Source organism: Garra rufa, chromosome 23 (assembly GCF_049309525.1).
Source record: "Garra rufa chromosome 23, GarRuf1.0, whole genome shotgun sequence".
In the NCBI taxonomy this organism is placed as follows: domain Eukaryota; kingdom Metazoa; phylum Chordata; class Actinopteri; order Cypriniformes; family Cyprinidae; genus Garra; species Garra rufa.
This window is the reverse complement of record NC_133383.1, coordinates 17,411,177-17,434,511: the sequence shown is the minus strand read 5'-3', so window position 1 is coordinate 17,434,511 and position 23,335 is coordinate 17,411,177. Positions and strand designations below refer to the sequence as shown.

General features: G+C 35.9%; 1 protein-coding gene across 5 annotated transcripts in view; it reads left to right on the top strand.

Annotated features, from left to right (window-relative positions):
- Nucleotides 1-23,335, top strand: part of dlg2 (discs, large homolog 2 (Drosophila)) — a 259,268-nt gene that overhangs the window by 50,650 nt on the left and 185,283 nt on the right. For all 5 annotated transcript variants that reach the window (XM_073829906.1, XM_073829904.1, XM_073829905.1 and 2 more), the window contains exons 2-3: nt 19,855-19,938; nt 20,424-20,585. In XM_073829906.1, coding sequence (XP_073686007.1) covers nt 19,855-19,938; nt 20,424-20,585 — 246 coding nt within the window. The remainder of the gene's footprint in view (nt 1-19,854; nt 19,939-20,423; nt 20,586-23,335) is intronic.

Below are 23,335 nucleotides of genomic sequence, written 5' to 3'. Positions count from 1 at the left end.
TGTAATTTATTCCTGTGATGGCAAAGCTGAATTTTCAGCAGCCACTGCTCCAGTCTTCAGTGTCACATGTTCTTTTAGAAATCATTCTGATATGCTGATTTGCTGCTCAAGAAACATTTCTCATTACTATCAATATTGAAAACAATTGTGCTGCTTAAAGTGCATATTGCAGGTTAAAAAAAATTCGAGATAAACATACATTCGTGAATGAAAATACTATACGAACCGTTAATGCACTATTTGAAAATATTTTACAAGATCTAAGGGCACAAATTTAGAAGACAAAGTGACGATTTCCTTGACCGCTCTCAAAAACAACTTTTTTTTCCACACCGCGTCACATGACGTCACGAGAGGGAGTCGTTCGCCAAGCTCTGTTGCTATTCAGCAGGAGCAGTCGTGAGTTAGTGTGTTTTCGGTAGTTATTTTTAATTTCAATTGATCATCGTCATGGTAAATTATTGTGTTTATGGAGGCTGCACAAACTCCAGCCTGTCAGGGCATCATGTCCACGGGTTTACTAACAATAAAAAGAACGGTGCTATCTTCCGTATCTGGGTGCGTTTGTGCGGATGAAGTGACGGGCCTATACTAATGCATCTGCTTCAAAAAACGCGTTCACTTTACACCGGAGGATTATCATCCCGGCGATATGATGCAGTTCAACATGAGATGCTGAAGCAAGAACCAAGTGAGGCTCAGAGCCGGTGCAGTTCCTTCGGTGTACACAGCAGCTTCATCGGGTCCGCTGTCAGACTGTGGTTCGTCCGAAGCCGTCAGAGATGCAGCTCGACGAAAACGTCAACTGCACCGTAAGTCTTGTTTTTCTTCTCACAACTTCTCATAAATACCAAATCCGTGAACATATTTATTTAAATAATGAGACAACGAGATGTGTATAAGTTTTTGTAAAGCACCGTAGCTAGCTTGTAAGCATTAGCAATATCATTTTAAGAACCGTGTAAAAACGGTACCATAGGAGAAGGCATTACTGGTCAGTTATCCTCAGTTTGTTAATATTATAATCATCAAGTCTAGTTACAACTTGGTCACATTGTTTGCACAGCTAATTTGTAATTTATTGTCATGTGTGTTTCTAGGGCGTTGGGAGACATTGCAAGACATGAGGCTGTGTGAAGATCTGAAGCAGTGGAGCCAGCTGTTATTAACCACCTCTAAAATAACACATTAGTGTGATACCCACACTGAAAATATTTTTCTTTCAGTAGTATATGTTTTGTACATCTACATGTATATATTAACAGTTGCAATGTTGTGTTTTAAGTTGGGTATTAACAGTACTATGAAATAATATTTATGGTTTATTGCTGTATAAATTAAACTGAATTGAATTAGCCATAAATGCAGATCTGCTTGATATGTATGTTGTACACTTCATATAAAAAAATGTATACAGTAAGACAATTTGTGATTGTGATTATTTTTTTATTGTTTGTCACCAAAATGTGGCCATTCAAAACCTTTATAAAGTAATCCTTCCTCTGTAAACTGTCTAACAGCTGACACAACACATGCAGGTAAGGGCTTCCTGATGAATACCAGCGTGCACAACTTGACTGTATGCTGTCAATATTAATTGTCTTATACCAATGGCATCAAAAAGATTAACTTTACATGTATTTGTCACCTAAATATAGTCAAACTGTAATTGAGATTAAATTTTACTGTTTATTTGTACGTACAAGTATTTAGCTCAGAGTAATAAATGATCTCTACCATAAACATACTCATGTCTGCTGGCCTGGAGATGTCTATGCCCCTGCCTAAAATGCATATAAGCTATCTGTAGAACCTATTTTGATTTCAGACAGCAAGCCTCAAAGCCTGGGTGCAGAGTCAGAGACAGCACATCAAGTTTGGGGGCATTTCCCATATAAGCATATAATAAAACAAAAAGGTGTTTATCTCTCTCTCGCGCGCGCGGTAATAAGAAGCCGCTATATCACGTAACGTTTGCGTCGGATATTAATGAGTATGACACGCTTGATCAACGATCATTCGTTTGTGTTACTGGTAAGTAGAATCAATACTTCTAGATGACAAATGCTATGATTTTGCCCGATTAGATATCGTCAGCTAACACTGATCTCTCACAGACACCTGCCCTGTTCTCCTCACACCACAACTTTATTTGTCTCCTCTGACCGCTGTTCTGTTTAATCCTGGCATGTCCCTGCCCTCTTGGCCACATAGCAGGCTCATATTTGTCTGTGGTTCGTCATAGAAGTGTAAATAAACATTTTAAATGTTCTCTGCGTCCGAACAGTCATTGCGATCCATTGTTTTCCTATGGTTTACATTGACCGCTCTCCCTCTCGTTACGTCACTACCGGTTTGCCAGTTTTTCAGACGCGGAAGTAAAATTCTCTCACAAAAACGACTCTAGAAGCCTTAATAGTGTATTTTGAAGTATATTTTAAAGAAAATCTGGTTCCTACATTATTTTTCTATACATCAATTCACCGGAGTCTCTAACCTGCAATATGCACTTTAATAATTGTGACCCTGGACCACAACACCAACAATACATTGTACATTGTATTTATGCCAAAAACCATCAGAATATTAAGTAAAGATCATGTTCCATGAAGATATTTAGTAAATTTCCTACCGTAAATATATCAAAACTTAATTTTTGATTGATAATATGCATTGCTAAGAACTTTTGACAACTTTAAAGACAATTTTCGTTGTTTTTTTTTGTACCCTTGGATTCCAGATTTTCAAATAGTTGCATCTCGACCAAATATTGTCTTATCCTAACAAACCATACATCAATAAAAAACGTATTTATTCAGCTTTCAGATTATGTATGGTCCAGAGTCACATTTGTGAGGAAACTGATAATATTTTTCAGGATCCTTTGATGAAAAAAAAAAAAACAGCATTTATTTAAAATGGAAATCTTTTTTAATAATATGTATGTCTCCACTGTAATTTTTGACCAATTTAATGCTTCCTTGCTCAATAAAAGTATTTATTTGTTTCACTGACTCGAACACTACTAAACAGCAGTGTATCTTCAACCTGAACTTTTTCTGCTATATATGAAGTTAACAGATAGACTTGTTTTCTTTTATAGATTTGTTTTTGCTATAGAGGTGTGATAACAGGAGCATCACTTTCATCACCATTCTGCTGATATTTATGTAAACTAAGGAAGTCTTTCGTATACACATTACACCGCCGCTAATTACAGCTCTCTAGTTTTTAAGGAAAGCTGATGACTCTGCCTTCATGCTTCTTGGTGAATTTCAAATAAGTCTAACAAGTCACACTTGGCCTTGCTAATAAATTGAAGTGGTGCCTATTATGCCATGTAGTTAATTTACCACTTTGTCATTACCTAGTTAACCTCACGGAAACATGAAAAAGTCATGTTTTGTGTAAGGAAAATGAAGCATAAGATTTAAGAAAGCTTCAGGCAGACAGGGTTGTGAAATAGTGTCTGACTCAGACCAGAGTAGAGAAAGGGAGCTAGGGAAAAAAAGAATTGAGATCTAAATGCAGTGATGGGCAAGCTACTTGGAAAATGTAGTGAGCTAAGCTAACAGTTACTCTTCATTAAATGAAGCTTAACTACACTAAAGCTACAGCCTTGGGTAATGTAGCAAGCTAAGCTACAGCATCATGGCAAAAGTAGTTCACTACATCTAAGCTATTTTTTAAAATTTCATTTTTCTATTGAACCAACATCATACCAAGTCAATGCTCTCTCAGTGATCAATTAAATTGTCAGTCATATAGGCATACAAGTTCAGTTTAATGGTTTATTTAACCACTCTTCCAAACCAATTTGGCAAAAAAAAAAATCTGTATCATGTACAGGCCTGGATTTATCTCATATTTTGGGGGGTTGAATTCTTTCTTGAAAAAAATAAAAACAAAAAAAGCAATGGCACCAGTTTCACAATATTAAACGAATAAAACGGGGAAAACACACAATTTGTAAATAAAATAATTGTATACATATTATTAACATAGTCTATATATGAATGGGTGTTCGTCAACTGATTGCATGTCGTCAGAGTTTACAGTGTTGACAGCTTCGTAAAAAACAGCCTAATGGAAGCGCTGTAGATTTGTTGTATATAGCTACTAAAATATGACAGACCGCACAAAAACAGCACTTTAATTTACTGCCGTGTTTGAACAAAGATAGTGATTGATTTCATGAATACAGGAGCCTGTTTTTTTTAATTGTCAGAATCTATAGTGCATAACAAATACAAAAATAAAAACAAATCACAAACTTTTGCAGTCAAGACTGTGAATAAAAGACAAGTGTGGAATGTAAGTCAGATTTGGCCCAGACCCTGTTACTATCTGGGAAGCAAAGCTAAATTCTATTGTAAATTTGTTAACTGACAGTAAGAATATATAACCGAGTCAAGCGGCTATTTTCGTTTGCAGAAGGTAAAACACATTAACGTAAATTGTAAGTCTTTGAGAGGAAAAATTAAACCGACAGGTCACAGCGGCAAGGCCTATAAGTCACATTTTATTATATTCTGAAATAAACAGGCCTACAGCATAATGTTATGACATTATTTCCCTCACTCCACAACAAATCCTTTAACTTTAATTTTATTCAGAACAGAACAATGATGAAATAAATACATAAATAAATTTGCCTAAACAATCCAAAACAAATTAAATGTGAAACTGAAAGTAGTTGGGCTTATGTAGACTAACGTTACCTCTCTTGCCACAAATACAAATGTTTCCATATCTGCAATGTATTTGAAGCAAAATTATTATGCATTGGGTAAGCTTTGTACTTCATGCACGTCGATGGAAAATATCATGATGAGCAAAAATGTGCCACGGGACCGGTGGTCAGGCTGAACTGCACGTAATACACACCATTTAAATTGACTAATGTAACTTTTGGGTGACTGTTTTATTTTTCAAATGTGTGCGCGTAGACACCAGCGCGATCAAACAGCTGAATATCATATTCTGTCATGTTGGTCATAGTAAAGGCATAATTCACTACTGCAAAGTCCAAAGCAGTTTGAAGTATTAAGAATATTAGCAAAGATTATTATAATTCGTTTAGACGAATGGAACCTGGTCGTTTTATGTTTGTTTGTTTGTTTGTTTGTTTTTACTAACGAACCGAAACATTTTGCCTTTCGCCATGAATTTAGCAAAAAAATATCGACAACAAAAGTCTCGACAACAAGTGTTAGACTAAGACACACTTTTCTCATCTCCTCGAATGCAAAAAAAAACATTAGCCTTTATAAATACAGTGCTGTGTTATAAATACAGAAAACATGTACTTTCAATCAACACTTCTTTATTTACCTCAAGTCTGCAAACACGCTGAGATGCTTCAAACTGCGCGCTGCACGCACTTCATTCACGAGAGAGGCGGGACTCGGGAGGAATACGGTTTGACTGACAGTTTAATGAGCCAATGGCGTCACGAGGTTTAGTGGAGGTGGCGCCACTTACTGACCCAGGATCAGTGATCCGTAGCAGTTATATTTCCGATTTGAGCTTAAAGTATAGAACAATATATAGCTTGTAGCTTTTGTTGACGCTACCGCGTTACTTGATCAAAATAATAGCTTAGCTACTGAAAAGCTATTTGATTCAGAAAACAGCGACGCTACCACCACGCTACTGGGAAATGTAGTTAAGTTAGTAGCGTCACTACTTGTAGCGACGCTACTGCCCAACACTGTCTAAATGGTGGCTGCATCCCAGTTGTGTGTGTGTGTGTGTGTGTGTGTGTGTGTGTGTGTGTGTGTGTGTGTGTGTGTGTGTGTGTGTGTGTGTGTGTGTGTGTGTGTGTGTGTGTGTGTGTTTGTTTTTGTGACACATCAGGACACAAATTTGTGTAATAACATGGGTATGACATAGGTATTACAAGGAGAGGGTGACTTATGAGGACATTGCCCATGTCCCCACTTTTCAAAAGGCTTATAAATCATACAGAATACGTTTTTTTGAGAATGTAAAGATATGCACAGTCTCCTGTGAGGGCTAGGTTTAGGTGTAGGGAAGGTGTAGGGTGATAGCAAATATCGTTTGTACAGTATAAAAACCATTACGTCTATGGAATGTCCCCACAATTCACAAAAACAAACGTGTGTGTGTGTGTGTGAGTGTGTGTGTGTGTGTGTGTGTGTGTGTGTGTGTGTGTGTGTGTGTGTGTGTGTGTGTGTGTGTGTGTTCATGCATTAGGCGGACTCTTGCTTATCCAGGAGTGAAGAGTCTCATGCTTTCTCTCTGCTATGTCAGTGCTCGTAGCACGAGTGCAGCACTCCTGCTGCGAGAGGAATGTCTCCTATAGTGAGGAACCCCGACTGTTTTAATCCAATGCTCTGCCACTGTAAGGTTGCGTGCCATGACAACACCTTGTCGCTGATGTTCGGATGTAAGGTAGGCATCCATCATCAGTGCTGTTTTGCGGGAACGAAGCAATTTGGTGTTATTCTTTAAGATTATGGACTTTTGCAAGCTCTAGGAATACTGTTGTTTTGCCAGACCAGGAAGTATGTCAGGGCTGCGGATTATTGGGCTGGAGTTGATATATGATCTACTGAAATGTGTTGTACATTTGTTTTAACTGATTTAATGAGTTTTAAGTGATTTATGAGTTTTTTTCTTCTTCCCAACATCTGTAAAGTCACTTGGATCAAGATGTTAATCCCAGGGCGAATGTTGTATTCAGTTTGCATGCTGCATTTGTTTGTTTGTTTGCTATCGTGTACGGTCCTTCATTCAGAACCAATTAGTCCAGACGGCAGAGGCAGTCTGCAGCACAGCATGCTAATAAGATGATTCAGCTCTGGAAGTAAAATGAATTGCAGCTGCAGTGGGAATTCTGTCACTTGTGTTTGGCTATATGATGTCACACAGTTGGGTTTATTTATAACTTGTGGAAATGTGTGAATTGGTGTATTTAATTTGGTGTGAAGTGTTTTAAAGGTGTAATGTATGTATACATTGCAGATAAATGTAATTATATAATATGCACAGCACTTAAATGATGGGTAAAAGCAGTTTGAATAGGTGAAATGTAAAAGATGTAAAAAGAGTATGGCAGTTGTAAGATTTATGATTTTGTCCTTTTTGCAGTACAGTACAGTACATTTAAAGCCACTGATCTATGCTCTGCCTGAATGAGAGAGTAAGAGGAGAGAGAGAAATGGAAAGGGGGAGGGTAGGGATTAGTTTTTGCAGTGTAAGCAGTGGCATATTTTAGCTGCTTTAATTAACCCAGATTTATGCTGTATTATTCTTTACAGTAAACATAAGAGCATTATTATTTAATATTTGACCAGAAGTGTTAGTGTAAGGGTTTAGCTTAAATCTGAAGTTGCCTCAGAGTTTCTGTAGTCTCCTTATAACATGCTTATTATCCACCATCAGCCAACTATTCCCAGTCCTGGACACATTTGGATTGGCTCACAACTAAATTCCGCAAATTTACAGTAGTTCAAAGGAGCAGTGTCATAGTTTTGTGTCATATGTTTGTTTATGAATATGATGTTTAAACGTCCACTGAGTGATTTGAAAGTTTAAAGATCCACTGAACTGCTTTGTAACACGCAGCGTTATTCTGTGTGGTGATGTAATTTCAATTGAAACAGGAAGACAGGGCGGGACATATCGAGCAGCCCTACCCCCTTTGAAAAATAGCCAATAGTGTTTCATTTACGTCTGCTTGGTAAAGCCGCATTTGACAGTGCACTACATGCTATTCACCGTAGCATGAAAAATACTAACACTGTGAACAAGTGACTGATCTCAGCCCTAGCTTCAGCGTCTATTTATAGTGTAGGGGGCGGATTCTAGAGAGCATTTGATTGGATAGAAAGTTTGATGAGAAGCTGAACTGCAGAGTGATGTCATCAAAATCATTCAAGATGAGTGAGTTTTGCTTATATGTAAACACAAATTTTGTTATTTGCTTTGGAGCACACTAGTTTATAGGTAACCTTAAGGCTAACGTATTCAAACTAAAAGCCAAAAAAGTTTAATTTTGGTTTCATCTGGACTTTAAGTAATGTTTGTTGATGCAAAGTTAGATATGTATATGCAGCAGAGGTTGCGTTAGACTTCAACATTGTCCGTCAGTTTGACAGACAGGGTCGTAAAAATTCCGTCATAAACTGTTATTACCTGTCATTTTAATTTTCATATTTTAATTATAATAACACATTTACTTGCTTTTATTTTTGTTCACATTTTCATTTTTAATTATGAACCTACAGGGCGAGCATACTGTATAGGTTTATGCACTTACTTATGAAGACAACAGATGAATCTCAGTGGATCTTGCTGTTTTCAGTTCATGAATTAACAGTAGTGCGCATATCTAATAAATCACAATAAGCGATTAAGCTCTGTGCTTTCTTAATTTCAATATGAAAAAGTCTCAGATTTCAAATTCTGTCTGTTTCATCAGGAAATTCAAGCAAAACGTTTTGGCACTCTTTAATGTTGCGTGATAGATCACTGTAGTTTATACTGGGTGCTCGCATGTGCGTATCAAATGCATAGCAAAAGATTCGTCGTGGCGGTTTCGTTTTTGTTCTCTAGCCAGTGCTCTGCTGCCACAATGGAGCGCGCTCGCCACCAACTGGACAGGGGTGGGAATTACAGTTACAATTTACAACAGATCACCCCGCAGTGTAATCCGTCAAAATGACGGACAGCCTTCAGATTTTTCCGTCACTGATTAAAAAAATCCGTCAATGACAGACAATTTTCGGTTAACGCGACCTCTGATATGCAGTGACTCATCATGGCATTTTCAAACCCTTTTCCAAGAGTTTTTGCTTCTTTGGAACACAAATGGTAGTTTCAGTTATAAAGAAGGATCACACTGTTCGCTTCTAGACAGTGAAATTGATTGGGGACCAGAGGTTGCAAAACTTTATAGAAGTAATACTAATGTGGTACTTGTGATGTATGCACTGTGTTCTGACAAGCCTTCTGAAGATTTACCACATATTTTTTGTGAGGAACAGCCTAAAAATAATTAAAGGATTGGGTCTCTTCCAGATTACTCACCCCTATGTCATCCAAGATGTGCATCTCTTTCTTTCCTCAGCCGAAAAGAAATTAAGGTTTTAGAGGAGAACATTCCAGGATTTTCCAAATAGTGGACTTCAATGGGAGCCAACAAGTTGAAGGTCCAAATTGCTGTTTCAATGCAGCTTCGAAAGGCTCTGCACAATCCCGGCCAAGGAATAAGGGTATAATAAAAAGTATACTTTTTAACCACAAATGCTTGTCTTACACTAGCTCGACTTGGAAGGGTGACACATGACAAAGACGGAAGTACCGACCCAGTGTTTACAAAGCAAACATGCCAAGAAAGTTAAATGCCCTTTACAAAAAAAACAACGTATGTAGGGCGATTTTGAAGTTGGAGGTGAAAATGAGACAGCGTTTTTCACCCTACCCTACTTTTTTCACCAAATTACACAGACTAAGAATTAACTATGCAGGGTTGGGTATCGGTTCCATTTTAGAACCAGTTATACATTTCCAAAAACCAGGTATTCGATAAGACATGCACATTGCAGTTCCTGTGCTCGAATTTTAATGTGATTTTTAAAGTTTCAAATCAAATGCTTAAAGCACAGGAAGGGAACGAACTTGTACACTGTTTGCGTGCAACCCGGTGTGGGTTCCTGGCCTGTGTCCGTTCTCGAACCATTCCGTGCATTTCCACTGGAGAAAATGTTGTTTGTTGTTTGGGCCTGATCTGACTCCTTTTTCACATTTACCACCCAGTATGCACAAAACTACATCAGTATATCATCATAAACACAGCTGTTTTTTTTGTCTTAAGTGAAAGTAAACAAATAAGAAAGAAAATGCTTCTAACAGTATTTTTTTAGATCAGTGTGTGTTCAGCCTTAAGAGACAGCAGCCTAATAAACATGCTGCCTGTCATTAATGTTAATCCAAGAACTAAAAATCATTCACTGATCTTTAATGAGGATTAATCTATATTTTATTTATGAAAAGAAGCTTTTTATTTAAATTTCTGTATCTGAAATTTGTTCAGTTGTATTTATTTATGCTATTGCTAATATATTTGCTGTGTTTACTTGTCTTTAATAATTAACTGTTTGAAATTTATAGTAGTCTAGTTGTTCTTGCTGTGGTATTTTATTGTTAAAACCATAGGCAAAAGTTCATCTTAGGCCACGATCACACCGAACGTGTCTTTTAGTTCTAAAAACGCGAGGCGCACAGCACTGCCTTTTTTTGGTAACTTTTAAAAAAAGGCAGTGTGCTCTAAAATCTTTGGTTTTTGCTGTTAATTAAACTGTCATATTAGCAGAAACCCTAAAAAATACAGCTCCGGGTTACCCACGACAGGCACCAAAGGTTTCTCCTCCATTTCTTGCAGTCTCCGGACTTTTTAAGCAACGGTAAACTTTCGTCACCACAACAGAAGGCCCGCCTCTCCATTCATTCGATTGGACAATGGAAAAAACGCGAATGACGTCAGGCGTTTTTCCGCTCAGAGTTGCTTTTTTTGCGCAAGGCGCAGCAGGCGGCGAAAACGCGAGGCGCCCGGGGCGCATAAGCAGCGCGCAGAACGCTCACTGCCAACAGAAAACCATTCAAAAAAGGCGCCTCTCACTGCAAAAACGCGTTCGGTGTGATCGCGGCCTTAGGCTGAAGTGTTCTGTAGGCTGCTGATTTTTGTTCATGTTATTCAGCTACAACAGAAAGCTTTGTAAAAACACGGGAAAAAATGTAAAAAAAATTATTGACTGTTATTGGAATCAAAACTAGGAATCGTTAAAAATAGGAATTGATAAGCAGAATCTAATAACATTCAAAGTTGTTACCCTAGTATAAGTCAAGTCGTGGATGCGCATTGCAGAGCTAGTGCAATACGAGCAGTTGTGGTTAAAAAGTATATACATTTTTATTATATATTATATATATATATATATATATATATATAATATTTATTATTTTTATTTTTATTTTTAGAAAATGACATTTCGCTAGATAAGTTATTCCTCAGCTGGGATCGTGTAGAGCTCTTTGAAGCTGCATTGAAACTGCAATTTGGACCTTCACCCCACTGATCCCCATTTAAGTCCACAATATGGAGAAAAATCCTTGAATGTTTTTCTCAGAAACCTTAATTTCTTTTTAACTGAAGATAGAAAGACATGAATGCCTTGGGTGACATGGGGGTGAATAAATTATCAGGAAATTTATATTCTGAAAAAGAACTAATCCTGTAATATTCACTTCAAATCTTGCTTTAAAAATCCTGCTTGTCTGCAGTAGGTCTGTCATTCACTTTCATCGTATTAAAAAGAGCAGCTCGGAGTCGGACACTCTACTATAAATATTTTTTGTTTATTTATTTTATAAAGTGATTATTATGTGTTAGTTAAAATACAGCATTTTACTTTGGCTTAAAATCTAGTTCTGCATTTTCTCAGTAGCTGAGGAGGTACAAGTGGCGAGGATCTTGCCAGCTGTTGTTAACCCTTCCTTCTTCTGCAGGCTGAATGAACCCCGTGAGCTGACAATGACGAGCTCTGGGTTTATTAGGCCGCAGAAAAGGGGTCAGTGCACACAATCGCGAGGAGATTCCACACAATCCAGCACAGAGCCTTCAGCCATGCCACCTCATATTCCCATCTTCTCTCGTCTCAGAGAGAGAGAGAGAGAGAGAGAGAGAGAGAACGTGAACAAGCTAGATTCACATAGTGTGTTGGAAAAACCCACAGCCTGTTCACAAATACATCAATCCACCTCCGTACACAAACACATCTGTCCCTTATACAAATATATTAGCACATTTTGAACATTTCCAAGCTCCTTTGCAGGCGTCTGTCACATTATCATGCTGCATATGTCTAATTAAAAGTGATATATTGCGATATATCAGGTATTGTGGTATTATATTTGACACTTGTGTGTGGTGTGAGACAGCTTGCCTCCACATTTAACACATTAGATATACTACACATTATAGATTGTAGCAGCTAGCATGCTAGCCTGATGCATTTTATTAGTCCAGTGTAACACAAGCTTGACTATAACCATTTTATCTGTTTGTTTTAAACTTGGTTAGTTTTATTTGACAACTTTTACTTTGTTTGATGTTGAGAGTGGTGCTAAGATAAACAGTGTGAAACTATGCAGTGTTAAAAAAACTGCAACTGTCAACTACTGCAATAGCAATAATCAGCTGTCATAAACTGAACATTGCTTACCTTATTAAATATTCACGAGCTTGTTACAGTTACACAGTGGGTTTGAAAGAAAATTGAAAATGAGAAATGTTAACTTCAGTAAATAAAGGACTATTACTTTTAGACACTATAACAGTAGGCTTCAGGTGATTTAAAGTATTAGGGGCTCTGATCAGTTCTACTGTTTGTTCATAGTTTTGATTTACAGATCTACACATGTAACTACCCTGCTGAAAAAACCAGCATATGCTGGTTTTTTCAGCAGGGTAGGTTAGAGTCAGTAGACTCAGCAGAATAGCAGTGGTCCATTTACTGAGCTGTGACCAGTGACCTGACTGTTATATGTTAGTAGGGTATAGTGCTAAAGCATCTTTAATGAACTGTGACTCATTCATTGCCGCTGTAGTGGTTCTGTCAGAGTGGCATTTTGTGCTATCATTGCTCAGGCTGATATTTCTAAGAAATACTTTCAACATTTAATTAAAATATCATAAAATATCATCCAAAAAAAAACTGAAGGGAATTACACACAGCAGTCAAATTAATTTCCTCTTCTTACAAACCTGAAGTCTAAAGGTGGTTGTAGGAATGCTGGGTGATCTTTTGAAGAGGACTGCACTGATAGTGTGTAATATATTTACATTATCCTATGTACGCTGCTACATTTTAATAGTTACTCAATTTTGTTTTGAGAAACTCTATCTGAATTTAAAAAGATGATAAAGGTAATGGCCATAGTTAAGTGAATCTATCTGTCTGTCAAATGTTTACATACACCTTGCAGAATCTGCAAAATGTTATTTAGCTAAATTAAGAGGGATCATACAAAATGCATGTTATTTTTTATTTAGTACTGACCTGAATAAGATATTTCACATAAAAGATGTTTACATATAGTCCACAAGAAAAAATAATAGCTGAATTTGTAAGAATGACCCAGTTCAAAAGTTTCCATACACTTGATTCTTAATACTGTGTTGTTACCTGAATGACTGAATGATTTTTTTTTATGATAGTTGTTCATGAGTCCCCTGTTTGTCCTGAACAGTTAAACTGCCTGCTGCTCTTCAGAAAAATCATTCAGGTCCCGCAAATTCTTTATATTTTTTTGCATTTTTTTTATTTTATTTGAACCCTTTCCAACATTAACTGTATAATTTTGAAATCAATCTTTTCACACAGAGGACAACTGAGGGACTCATATGCAACTATTACAGAAGGTTCAAACGCTTAGTGATGCTCCAGAAGGAGAAACAATGCATTACGAGCTGGGAAGTGAAAACTTGAGTTTGAGGTAAATTTAACTTATTTTGTCTTCTGGGAAACATATATCTTCTGTAGATTCTATAGGAGAGTATTAAATGAAAGCAAAATCAGAAAAATGTTCACATCTTCATTCTGTTCAAAAGTTTACACCCCAGGCTCTTAATGCATTGTGTTTCCTTCTGGATCATCAGTGAGTGTTTGAACATTCTATAATAGTTGCATATGAGTCCCTGTGAAAAGATGAATCTCAAAATCATACAGTCATTGTTGGAAAGGGTTCCAATACACAAAAATTCTGAAAAACCAAAGATTTTGTGTGACCTATAAGATTTTAATCTGCAGGCAGTTTTACTGTTCAGGACAAACAAGGGACTCATTAACAACAATCTAGTCAAATTTAATCGAGTAATCATGACGACCCTAGTGTAATTTAGTTATCTTATCATTATCTTGTTGGTCTTGGCAGAAAAACAGGAAATTCTCAGTGGCGGGAAGGACACAGAAGCATACTGTATGTTATAGTGATTTGTAGTTACTTTACCCTCTGCTCTTCCTTGGCTTTAAAGAAACCTGTTCAAATCTATCACTGCAGCCCACTAACACTGTGTATCCACCAAGGAGAGAGGATTTGCTTTTTTATTTTCAGTTTGTTTATCATGTCTTCTATGTTACGTTTGCAAAAACAAACAGATTAGCTATGGCTGGCAAATATTTTCTCATTTTTCTTTCAAGAAAATTCAGTTTGCTGGCAGATACTGTAATTGTCAATGGTCTGGAGTCAGGGAAGAGTGAAAATCTTGTCTAAGCTCAAAACGCCAGATGTGAAAGATCAACAATCCTCACTGGAAATATGTGCCTCTATATACATTTCTGCAAAACTTAAAAACATACCTATATGTACGAATCACTGCAGTTTCCAGTTGAAATGAACACCAGAGGCAGTAAAACTCCAACCACCTTTATTCCTTTTCACACAAAGTATGATTTAAAGGTACAGAGTTTTGATTAATAAAGCCCCATTTTCACGCGATTACTTGTGGAATATTATGTTATGACTTAAACTATTTTAACATCCTGCACAATTTTAAAATTTATATTTTTGAACATTGTTGTCACATATACAGCTTCATATGATTGAGTTTTCTAATTCAGTAGGTTTGCTCGGTAGCTCACGCGATATGGCGTTGCACTTGAGTGATGAAGAGCTCTGGGACGAACCCTGTGAAACTGCGGTTTGATAAAACGGCTCAAATCCACATAAGGAAGATAAAATAGCACAGCTGCATCAACAAATGAGTTTTTATCTCACTTTTGCATTTGTTAACACTATCGGGTAGATTTAGGGTTGGGTTTGGTGTAGGGTGTAGATATTTCCAACATGATAGAGCCTTAACCTTTAGCGACACTCTTCGGATATTTAAATTCTGAACAGTCACAATACGTACATCAAGCAGCGCAATAAAAATGCAGAAATACATGACTTACCAACATTTAAAAAAAACGTGCCACGGTCACGTATTGAACGTGTGTTTTAGCGCCACTATCTGGGCATTTCACATGTTTGTCTTTTCCACAAATCCAAAGGTTGAACACCCTTCTGTGTCTGAGAGGTCACAGACAGCCTAAATATAGCGTGGCTGGTTTGTCTAGATTGAATCTGTGAGTGTGCATTTTATACTGAAGATATTTCCCTACCATTCGCTGTTATGGAGTATGAGAGCTGCTATTAGCCCAGGCTGGATAGTTGCAGGTAATAACAGTGTAGAAAGAACAAGTCAGGGACAACAAGAGATGCTTACGGCATTTGAGAGAGGGAGACAATAGCAGCTTTTAAAGAAAGGTTAGACGGTTGCACGACCTGCTAGCGTGTGGGAACCCTGGGGACGACCTTTTCTCACCCACCTGTCATTACTTTACATGAACTTCATTTATCTCTGCCCTTGCATACAATAATACAGCAGCTCAACACACTGCTTGTGTGCAGCATGTAGTACAATGGCAAGGAAAATAGTAGTGACTCTGATCCAAAACTTCATAAGCTGCTATGAAATTACATAGGCAGCTACCTTAGGGTACATCATTTGAGTGATTGGAAATGCTTTTGATGAATAGCAGTTATACATTGCATGTCATTGGCATGATGCTAAGCTAATCATTTGATATTACATGAATTTACTATCAGCATTTTTCAAATGGACATTAAAATGAAAGTTTTCGTGTCTCAGTTTGTGCATCGGATGCATGGTGTTGATAGTGTTTTGTGGTATGTGTGTATTCTTAGCACAACTTTCATTCTGTTATTCTGATCTCTTGTGACTTCTTCCCTAAGATGAACGGTCTCACATATGTCAGCTATTAGACTGCCAGCTGACAGTCCACATGGCAGTCTGTACCTCAGAAACTCAGATTTATGGATGTGTGCTTGGGGTTGGATAACTTATGACCCAAGAATGCCCCAAACCTTTAATCTGTTTCTCAGAGAACCTTCAGCAATCATCAAAAACTATTTAAAAATATAAAGGCTGTTCTAAAAGGAAGTGTTATGTCATTTTGATATAATTGAAGAGCAGCAAACAATGTATCCTTTGTGAAGAGAACAATCCCAGAATGCATTGCACCAATATCTATGGAAAAAGGGGTGGGGGGGCCACTGTTATACTCGATTGTAAGTTTGGAGGTAGTAAGATTTTTTTTTTTTTTTTGATAAATTAATACTTTTATTTAGTAAGGAATGCATTATTGAAAAAGAAATTTCCAAAAAAGTTGTTCTTTTTGATCTTTCTATTTAAAGAATACTAAAATGATAAATGTATCAAGCTTTTGACAAAAAAAGCAGAACTGTTTTCTATGGAAGCCCGTTTCCGCCACTTTCTAACTTTTATTTTCAGAATTGCATGATACAAACTTTTTTTTCTCACAATTGAGGAATGAACAAGATATGAACAAGTTATAATGTCCATTTCTGAGGGTAAAAAAAATGATATTTTCTCCGAATTGTGAGTTTATATCTTACAATTCTGACTTAATAACTTGCAATTGCAAGTTTATATCATGCGGTTCTGTCAGAAAAGTCGCAATTACCTTTTTTATGTTTTATTCAGTGGCAGAAACAGGCTTCCATAGTTTTCCAACATTGATAAATATAATAAATATTTCTTGAGCAGCAAATCAGCATATTAAAAGATTTCTGAAGGATCATGTGACACTGAAAAAATGACTGCTGAAAATTAATCTTTGCCAGCACAGGAATAAATTTATATCCTATTATTTATAGGAATATAGGAACATATATTACAATATAGGAAATATATATATTATTGTTTTTACTGTATAATTTTTAAATGCATTAAAATATATGCATAAGTAAACATTAAAGATTTGTTTCAAGAACATTTAAAACCTTACCACCCCAAAAATGGAGAAAAATGTTGCAGAAAAACAATTGTCTAGGCTGTTATCAGTTAGGATACTACCTTAAAAAGCTGTAAGTTATCTCACTATGTATGTGAACAGAGGGGTGTTCTCTGCTGAGTTCTAGACAGAAGATTATAAAACTCTTCTATGTTGCATCATTCTGGCTGTTTCTCTGTGGATTAGGATAATGAGAAATACTGTAACTTAAGGTAGTGTATTAGAAAGCACATCCACCTCAGTGCATATTGCTAGTCAGTAAGGTGTAGGATAATTACTCTGTGCTGTGCGAGGAGTCATATCATCAGAGAGAATTAAAGCCCTCATGTTCTCCACAGGTGGGCTCATGCAGCCTAAGCTCTTGAAATATGATTAAGTTCACACATTTATTTATTTTTTTACACTCAATATAGAGGATTTCAACATGGGATTTCCATAGTGTGATGATGTGTCCTCCAACATAGAGATATTTAAGCTTTTTTGATTATAGAATTGGCAGTTATGGCTTCCTACTGGCTCCATACTCGCAACTAATGTATTTACAGTATTTACATTTGTGCATTTAGTAAATGCGTTTATTCAAAGCGAGTTGCATTGCATTTGAAGAGGTCATGGCATGGCAAAAATGATTCTCATTTTTCCCACTGTTATGATTGGCTAATGTCATTGCATAGGAAACAGTATCAATGCCCTCTCGCTATTGCATGTAAATGTTTTGACAACATGATTAAACGATCATTTCCAGACAAAGCATTATGAAATATTTCCTTACAGTTTGTGATGCAGCTGCAGTCAGATCTAGTACTGCTTCATCTTTCAATAAACGTTTCTTTGTGAATTCTTAATAAAACTGTGCCTTGTTTACAAAACAACATGCTCTGAAGTCCAAACAGTTCTCTGACATGATCTGGTATACCATTGAAAATAAACTATTCACTTGTTCCTTACGCTGGGATCCTTTTGACACTGTACAAAGATGTGAATGAGCTGTTTAAACCAAACGTGTCAAAGCGAACGTTCTTTGACTTCATTTCTCCTTTTGAGGACAGACTTAAGCGCGTGTACTGTGTCAGAAAGTGAACGCGCATCTGTATATTGTATCTAGTGTAGACAAGATCACGCCAGTGATTGTAATTTTTATTTGGTTTTGACGCAACATGACACAACGCTCTCATTCAGTGTAATCAAGTGTCATTGTTAAGCGGCTGAATGCCAGTGGCCAGAGCCTATGGTGAGAAGATGACTATTAGTCAATGTGTTGCTCTGGAGGCAGTGTTTATGCAAATGTTTGTGCTCGGGTAACAGTCACCCTGGCACCTTGGATCCATACGAGCTGTTTTTGGAGATGGATTACATAAATGCTTTGTTTATAATGAGAAGGAGGTTTTAAGCTATGAAACTTGTAGGATGTTTTAGTGATGCAAAAACCTCTTATATGCCTAAAGAAAAAGGCAAATTTGATTTCCCATGTCATGACCCCTTTAAGATTTTTTCAAACATTTTGTCAGTTACCTGGGAATTGACAACTGGCAATGTTAGCACCGTCTACTGTTTGAGTTACAGGAATGAAAGCACCACTAATTAAGGACATAATTAGTTTAATTGTTTTTATTTATTTATTTGAATTATTTTTGCTTGAAGTTACACTTTGTGAGACAGCAGTTATTTTAAAGCACATTTAAAGATTTTTCTAAGAAGCTTTGTCACCTTAAAAAGTACATTTGAGTCTGAAGAGTGTCTAATTTGCCTTCTAAAAGCATGCTTATGGAGCCTGATGCTTTGAAATTAAGGCAAGATTGTTGGCTTTCAAACATTAAATGAGTAGTAAATTGCAGTTTGTTCAATCTCTCTGTGTTTCTGTGTTTCTGTGTGTATGTATGGCACATCAGGTTGTACATTTTTGATGGTTGAGGCTTCTTCCCTTGTATTTGTGTAATATGTGGGCTGGTGAATGGACTACACTACTTTTTAAAAATTTGTCTAAGAAATTAATGCTTTTATTTAGGAAGGATGCATTCAATTGATCAAAAGTGAAAGTAAAAGCATTTATTATGTAAGAAAAGATTATCACGTTCTCCACAAAAACAGTTTTCAAAATTGATGATAAACACTTTTCTTGAGCACCAAATCAGCATATTAGAATGTTTTCTGAAGGATCATACGACACTAAAGACTAGCGTAATGTCTGCCAATTTTAAAATATGTGACCCTGGACCACAAAACCAGACATTAGGGTGAATTTTTTTTTAATTGAGATGTAAAAAATGTATAGATTAGAGAATAGAAGCTTTCCATTTGATGTATGATTTATTAGGACAATATTTGGCAGAGATACAACTATTTGAGATCTGAGGGTACAAGGAAATTTGACTTAAAAGCTGTCCAAATGAAGTTTTTAGCAATGCATATTACTAATCAAAAATTAAGTTTTTATATATTTATGGTAGAAAATTTACAAAATATCTTCATGGAACATGATCTTTACTTAATATCCTAATAATTTTTCGCATAAAAGGAAAAATTGATAATTTTGACCCATACAATGTATTTTTGGCTATTGCTATAAATATATTGGTAGATATGGCTGGTTTTGTGGTCCAGGGTCACAAATTTTAAGCAGCACAATTGTTTCCAATATTGATAGTAATGAGAACCATTTCTTGAGCAGCAAATCAGCTATATTGCTACATGTATACCCGTGCTACTTAAGACTTAAGATTTTGTGGTCCAGGGTCACATATATTAAAATAAAAAATACCAGTGTTTTCACTTGTAATATTATTTCACAAGATTGTTGACTTTACTGTATTTTTGATCAAACAATGCAGCTTTGGTGATCATAAAAACCCCAACGTTTGAACTGCAGTGTATGTACAGTGATTTAAATGATTCAGCTTAACTGAGTGATTGGTTGTTCACAGTTGGGCTCCTGTGTGTGTGTTTACAGAACAGGCCTCCGGCAGTACAGGGCTCCCAGCACCAAAGCCACTCTCCAGCATGTATGAACCCAGCCCTGATGAGCTCCCCCTGGGTGAGACCGAAAAACAGGGGCCGTGCCTTAACAAATTCTCTCTGTTTGTCCAGAACGGATCCGCTGCACTGTCGCATCTTCATTTTACACATTGTTTCCAGAAACATCAAATGCTTAGATGAAACAGATGACCATCCTGCTTTGATCGCATGCAGAGCAAACTATTTAAAACTTGGCTCTCTCTTGACTAGAGCATGTCAGCAGCAGTGCTTTGCTTTAATTGCGTGTGCATGCGGTTGCTCACAGAAAATATTGATCTTCTTCACCATGCATCATGATTTCAGTCATTCGCAATTCTTCAAATAATGTATTACTAGATTGATTGATGATTTTGGCTTGTTCATCTCACAGGGCACAGAACTCATTGGCTGAAAGTCATTCACATTTTGCAGTGGATTGTGGGTTTTCTTTTTGCCCTTTCTCATTTGGTTTTCTTTGCTTTCCTTTGTATCTCCATCTCTTCTTCTTTCTGTTCACATATATAGTACCGGTATCAGGATGACGATTCCCCTCCTCCAGAACACAGCTTCCCGCGGCTCACTAATGAAGTTCGAGCGCCGGAGTTGGTGCACGTGTCAGAGAAGAACCTCTCAGAAATTGAGAATGTGCATGGCTATGTTTCCCACTCTCACATTTCACCACTTAAGGTAAGTCACCCTTTCTCAGACCATCCAATAAGTAACACAGTGGCCCTCTTGACATTACTGTCTTTCTCCTACTCTCTTTTTTCATTTGTATGTCTGTGTGTTGGTCTGGTTGCCTCTGAGTGTCTTTTTTCCATGTCATGTTTTCATTCCTCCTTCCAATGTATGAAAAACTCATTTAAGTTTGACCTGTAATGCATCATTTATTAGAAGAGTGTAGGCTATGGGTCGTCCTCATTATAGTTGTAGAGTTGTGCTTAGCTGTGCTGTTGTGATATGACTTCTCAACACTAGATGGTGCTCAATTGTTAGCTTTAAAGCAGGCTGATTGTGGCTGCATTATAGACCTCCTCGACTGTGGCAGTAGTAGGTTATTTTGTGCTGTGTTTGGCAGACACAGTGAAATCATCTGAGATATTTCTTTAACAAATACTGAATTTAGATAATGAATCTGTTTCAGGGATTCCACCGTTTAATTCCTAGTACAATTACAGATTTATTTTATTTCATATTTATATTTTTAATTTATATTTTAAGTTTTTTAATTTAGGGTCAGTGAGATTTATAAGATAAAGTGTAAGATTTATAAGATAAAAACAGTAATATTGTAAAATATTATTACAATTTAAAAATGACCATTATATGTTTTAATATATTTGAAAATGTAGTTTCATCCTGTGTTGGCAAAACCGAGAAGCCGGTCTTCATCATCACATCCTTCAGAAATCTTTCTAATATTCTGATTTTTCAAGAAACCTTTCTTATTATTATCAATGTTGAAAACAGTTGTGCTACTTACTTTTGTGGAAGCATTGATAGATTTTTTTCAGGATTCTTTGATGAATCGTTATTTGAAATCAATATTTTATATAACAATATAGAAGTCTTTGCTGTCACTTTTGATCAGTTTAATGGATTTGAAGTTTACTGACCCAAAACTTTTTAACAATAGTGTATGCTTTTGGGGGGAAATTAATCAATAAGTCAATAACAATATTTTATTAATAAAATATTTAAATTAAATTAAAATTAATTTATAAAATTAAATAAATTAATTCGATTTTAAAAAATTACTGCAATGAGACCTTTTTAACATTAGTGTATGCTCTTGGGGGAAAATATAAATAAATAAGTACATATTTTATAATTAAAATATTTTGAATTAAATTAAAATTCATTTATAAAATTAAATTCATTTTTTTTTAATTACTGCAATTAGAAATAAACATCAATTCAGTGGAGATTTGATAATGTTACATTAAACTGCCGTTCAAAAGTTTGGGACCAATGAGATTTCTTTTTTTTTTTTTTTCTTCTTCTTTTTTCTTTTTTTTTTAAGTCTCTTATCCCAAACTTTTAAATGGCAGTGTATATAATTACGACAGTTGCCACATTAATAAATAAAAATATAAAAAAATTTGACAGTAAAGTCATAATATTTTGAGAATGAAGAAGAAACATTCAGAAAATAAATGTTTCAAGAATAAAGTCGAAATTTCGAGAACTAAGTTAAAATGTTTTGAGAATAAAGTCGACATGCTTAGAGAATAAAGTCAACATGTCACGAGTAAAAAAAAAATCCTAGCAATTAAAGTTTTAATATTTTGTATAGCCTGCACATGCAAATGGCCTGGATTGGGAGCACCGAAAGAAGTTTCTAGGCCACCGGAGTTTATTTGAATATATGTGGGATTATTAGAAGGATTCATACCATGTGTTATACTCGCAGGGACAGTATGCTTGTAAATAATATTTCACGTCTTTGATTGCATTCATTAGGCCTATTTGTAGTGCGCCAGCCACCCAATAATAGCAATAAGCTTTGTGCTTTTGGTACTTTTAATATAAAAGTATATATAAAAGTCTCAGCTGTCAAATAATATGTGCAATAATATGTTTTTCACACTCTTTAATGTGGCGGGACAGATCACTGTTTTAATGTGAATCAATTGTCTTTTTGATTACAATGAGACATTGGTTAAATTCTACTGTTTTCTTTGTGAAAACTTTACCACCTACTCCACAAAGTCTGTTGCATTCAGTCTTTTGTTGCTTTTAATATAACAGCTCAGCTTTCAAATTCTGTCAGTTTTATTACAAAATACAAATTATAATCGTTTATAGCACAATATATAATGTAAAGGAACATCAGAAGGAATGAAAAAAACATATAGCCTAATTTGAATGAAAACAAATGTCTCACTGTAATCGAAAAGATCACTGATTCACATGCCGCTTAAACTGAGGCGAATACTGCGATCTGTCACACCACATTAAAAAGTGTGAAAAGCACATTATTGTAATAGACATATTGCTATAAAACTGACAGATTTTGAAAGCTCTAAGACTTTGGAATATCTCCCAGTGCTCCCAATCTGGGCCATTTGCATGTGCAATAGGCTAGAATATACTCTCAAAATATTAAAACTTTAATCTCATAATTGCTACGAATTAATTCTCGCGATTTTGACTTTATTCTCAAAATATTTTGACTTTATTCTTGAAGCATTTCAACTTTATTCTCGAAACACTTCAGCTTTATTCTTATAATTTTGACACTATTATCAAAACATTTTGACTTTATTCTCGAAATATGTTGACTTTATTCTCATAATTGTATTCTTTAAATATTATGACTTTAATCTCATAAACATAGATTTTTTTATTTTTTAACTTGGCACTAAAAATCAAATAGTACATACAAAAAAATAAGTAAGTAAATATATATATATTTTTTTTATCATCGTGCATTT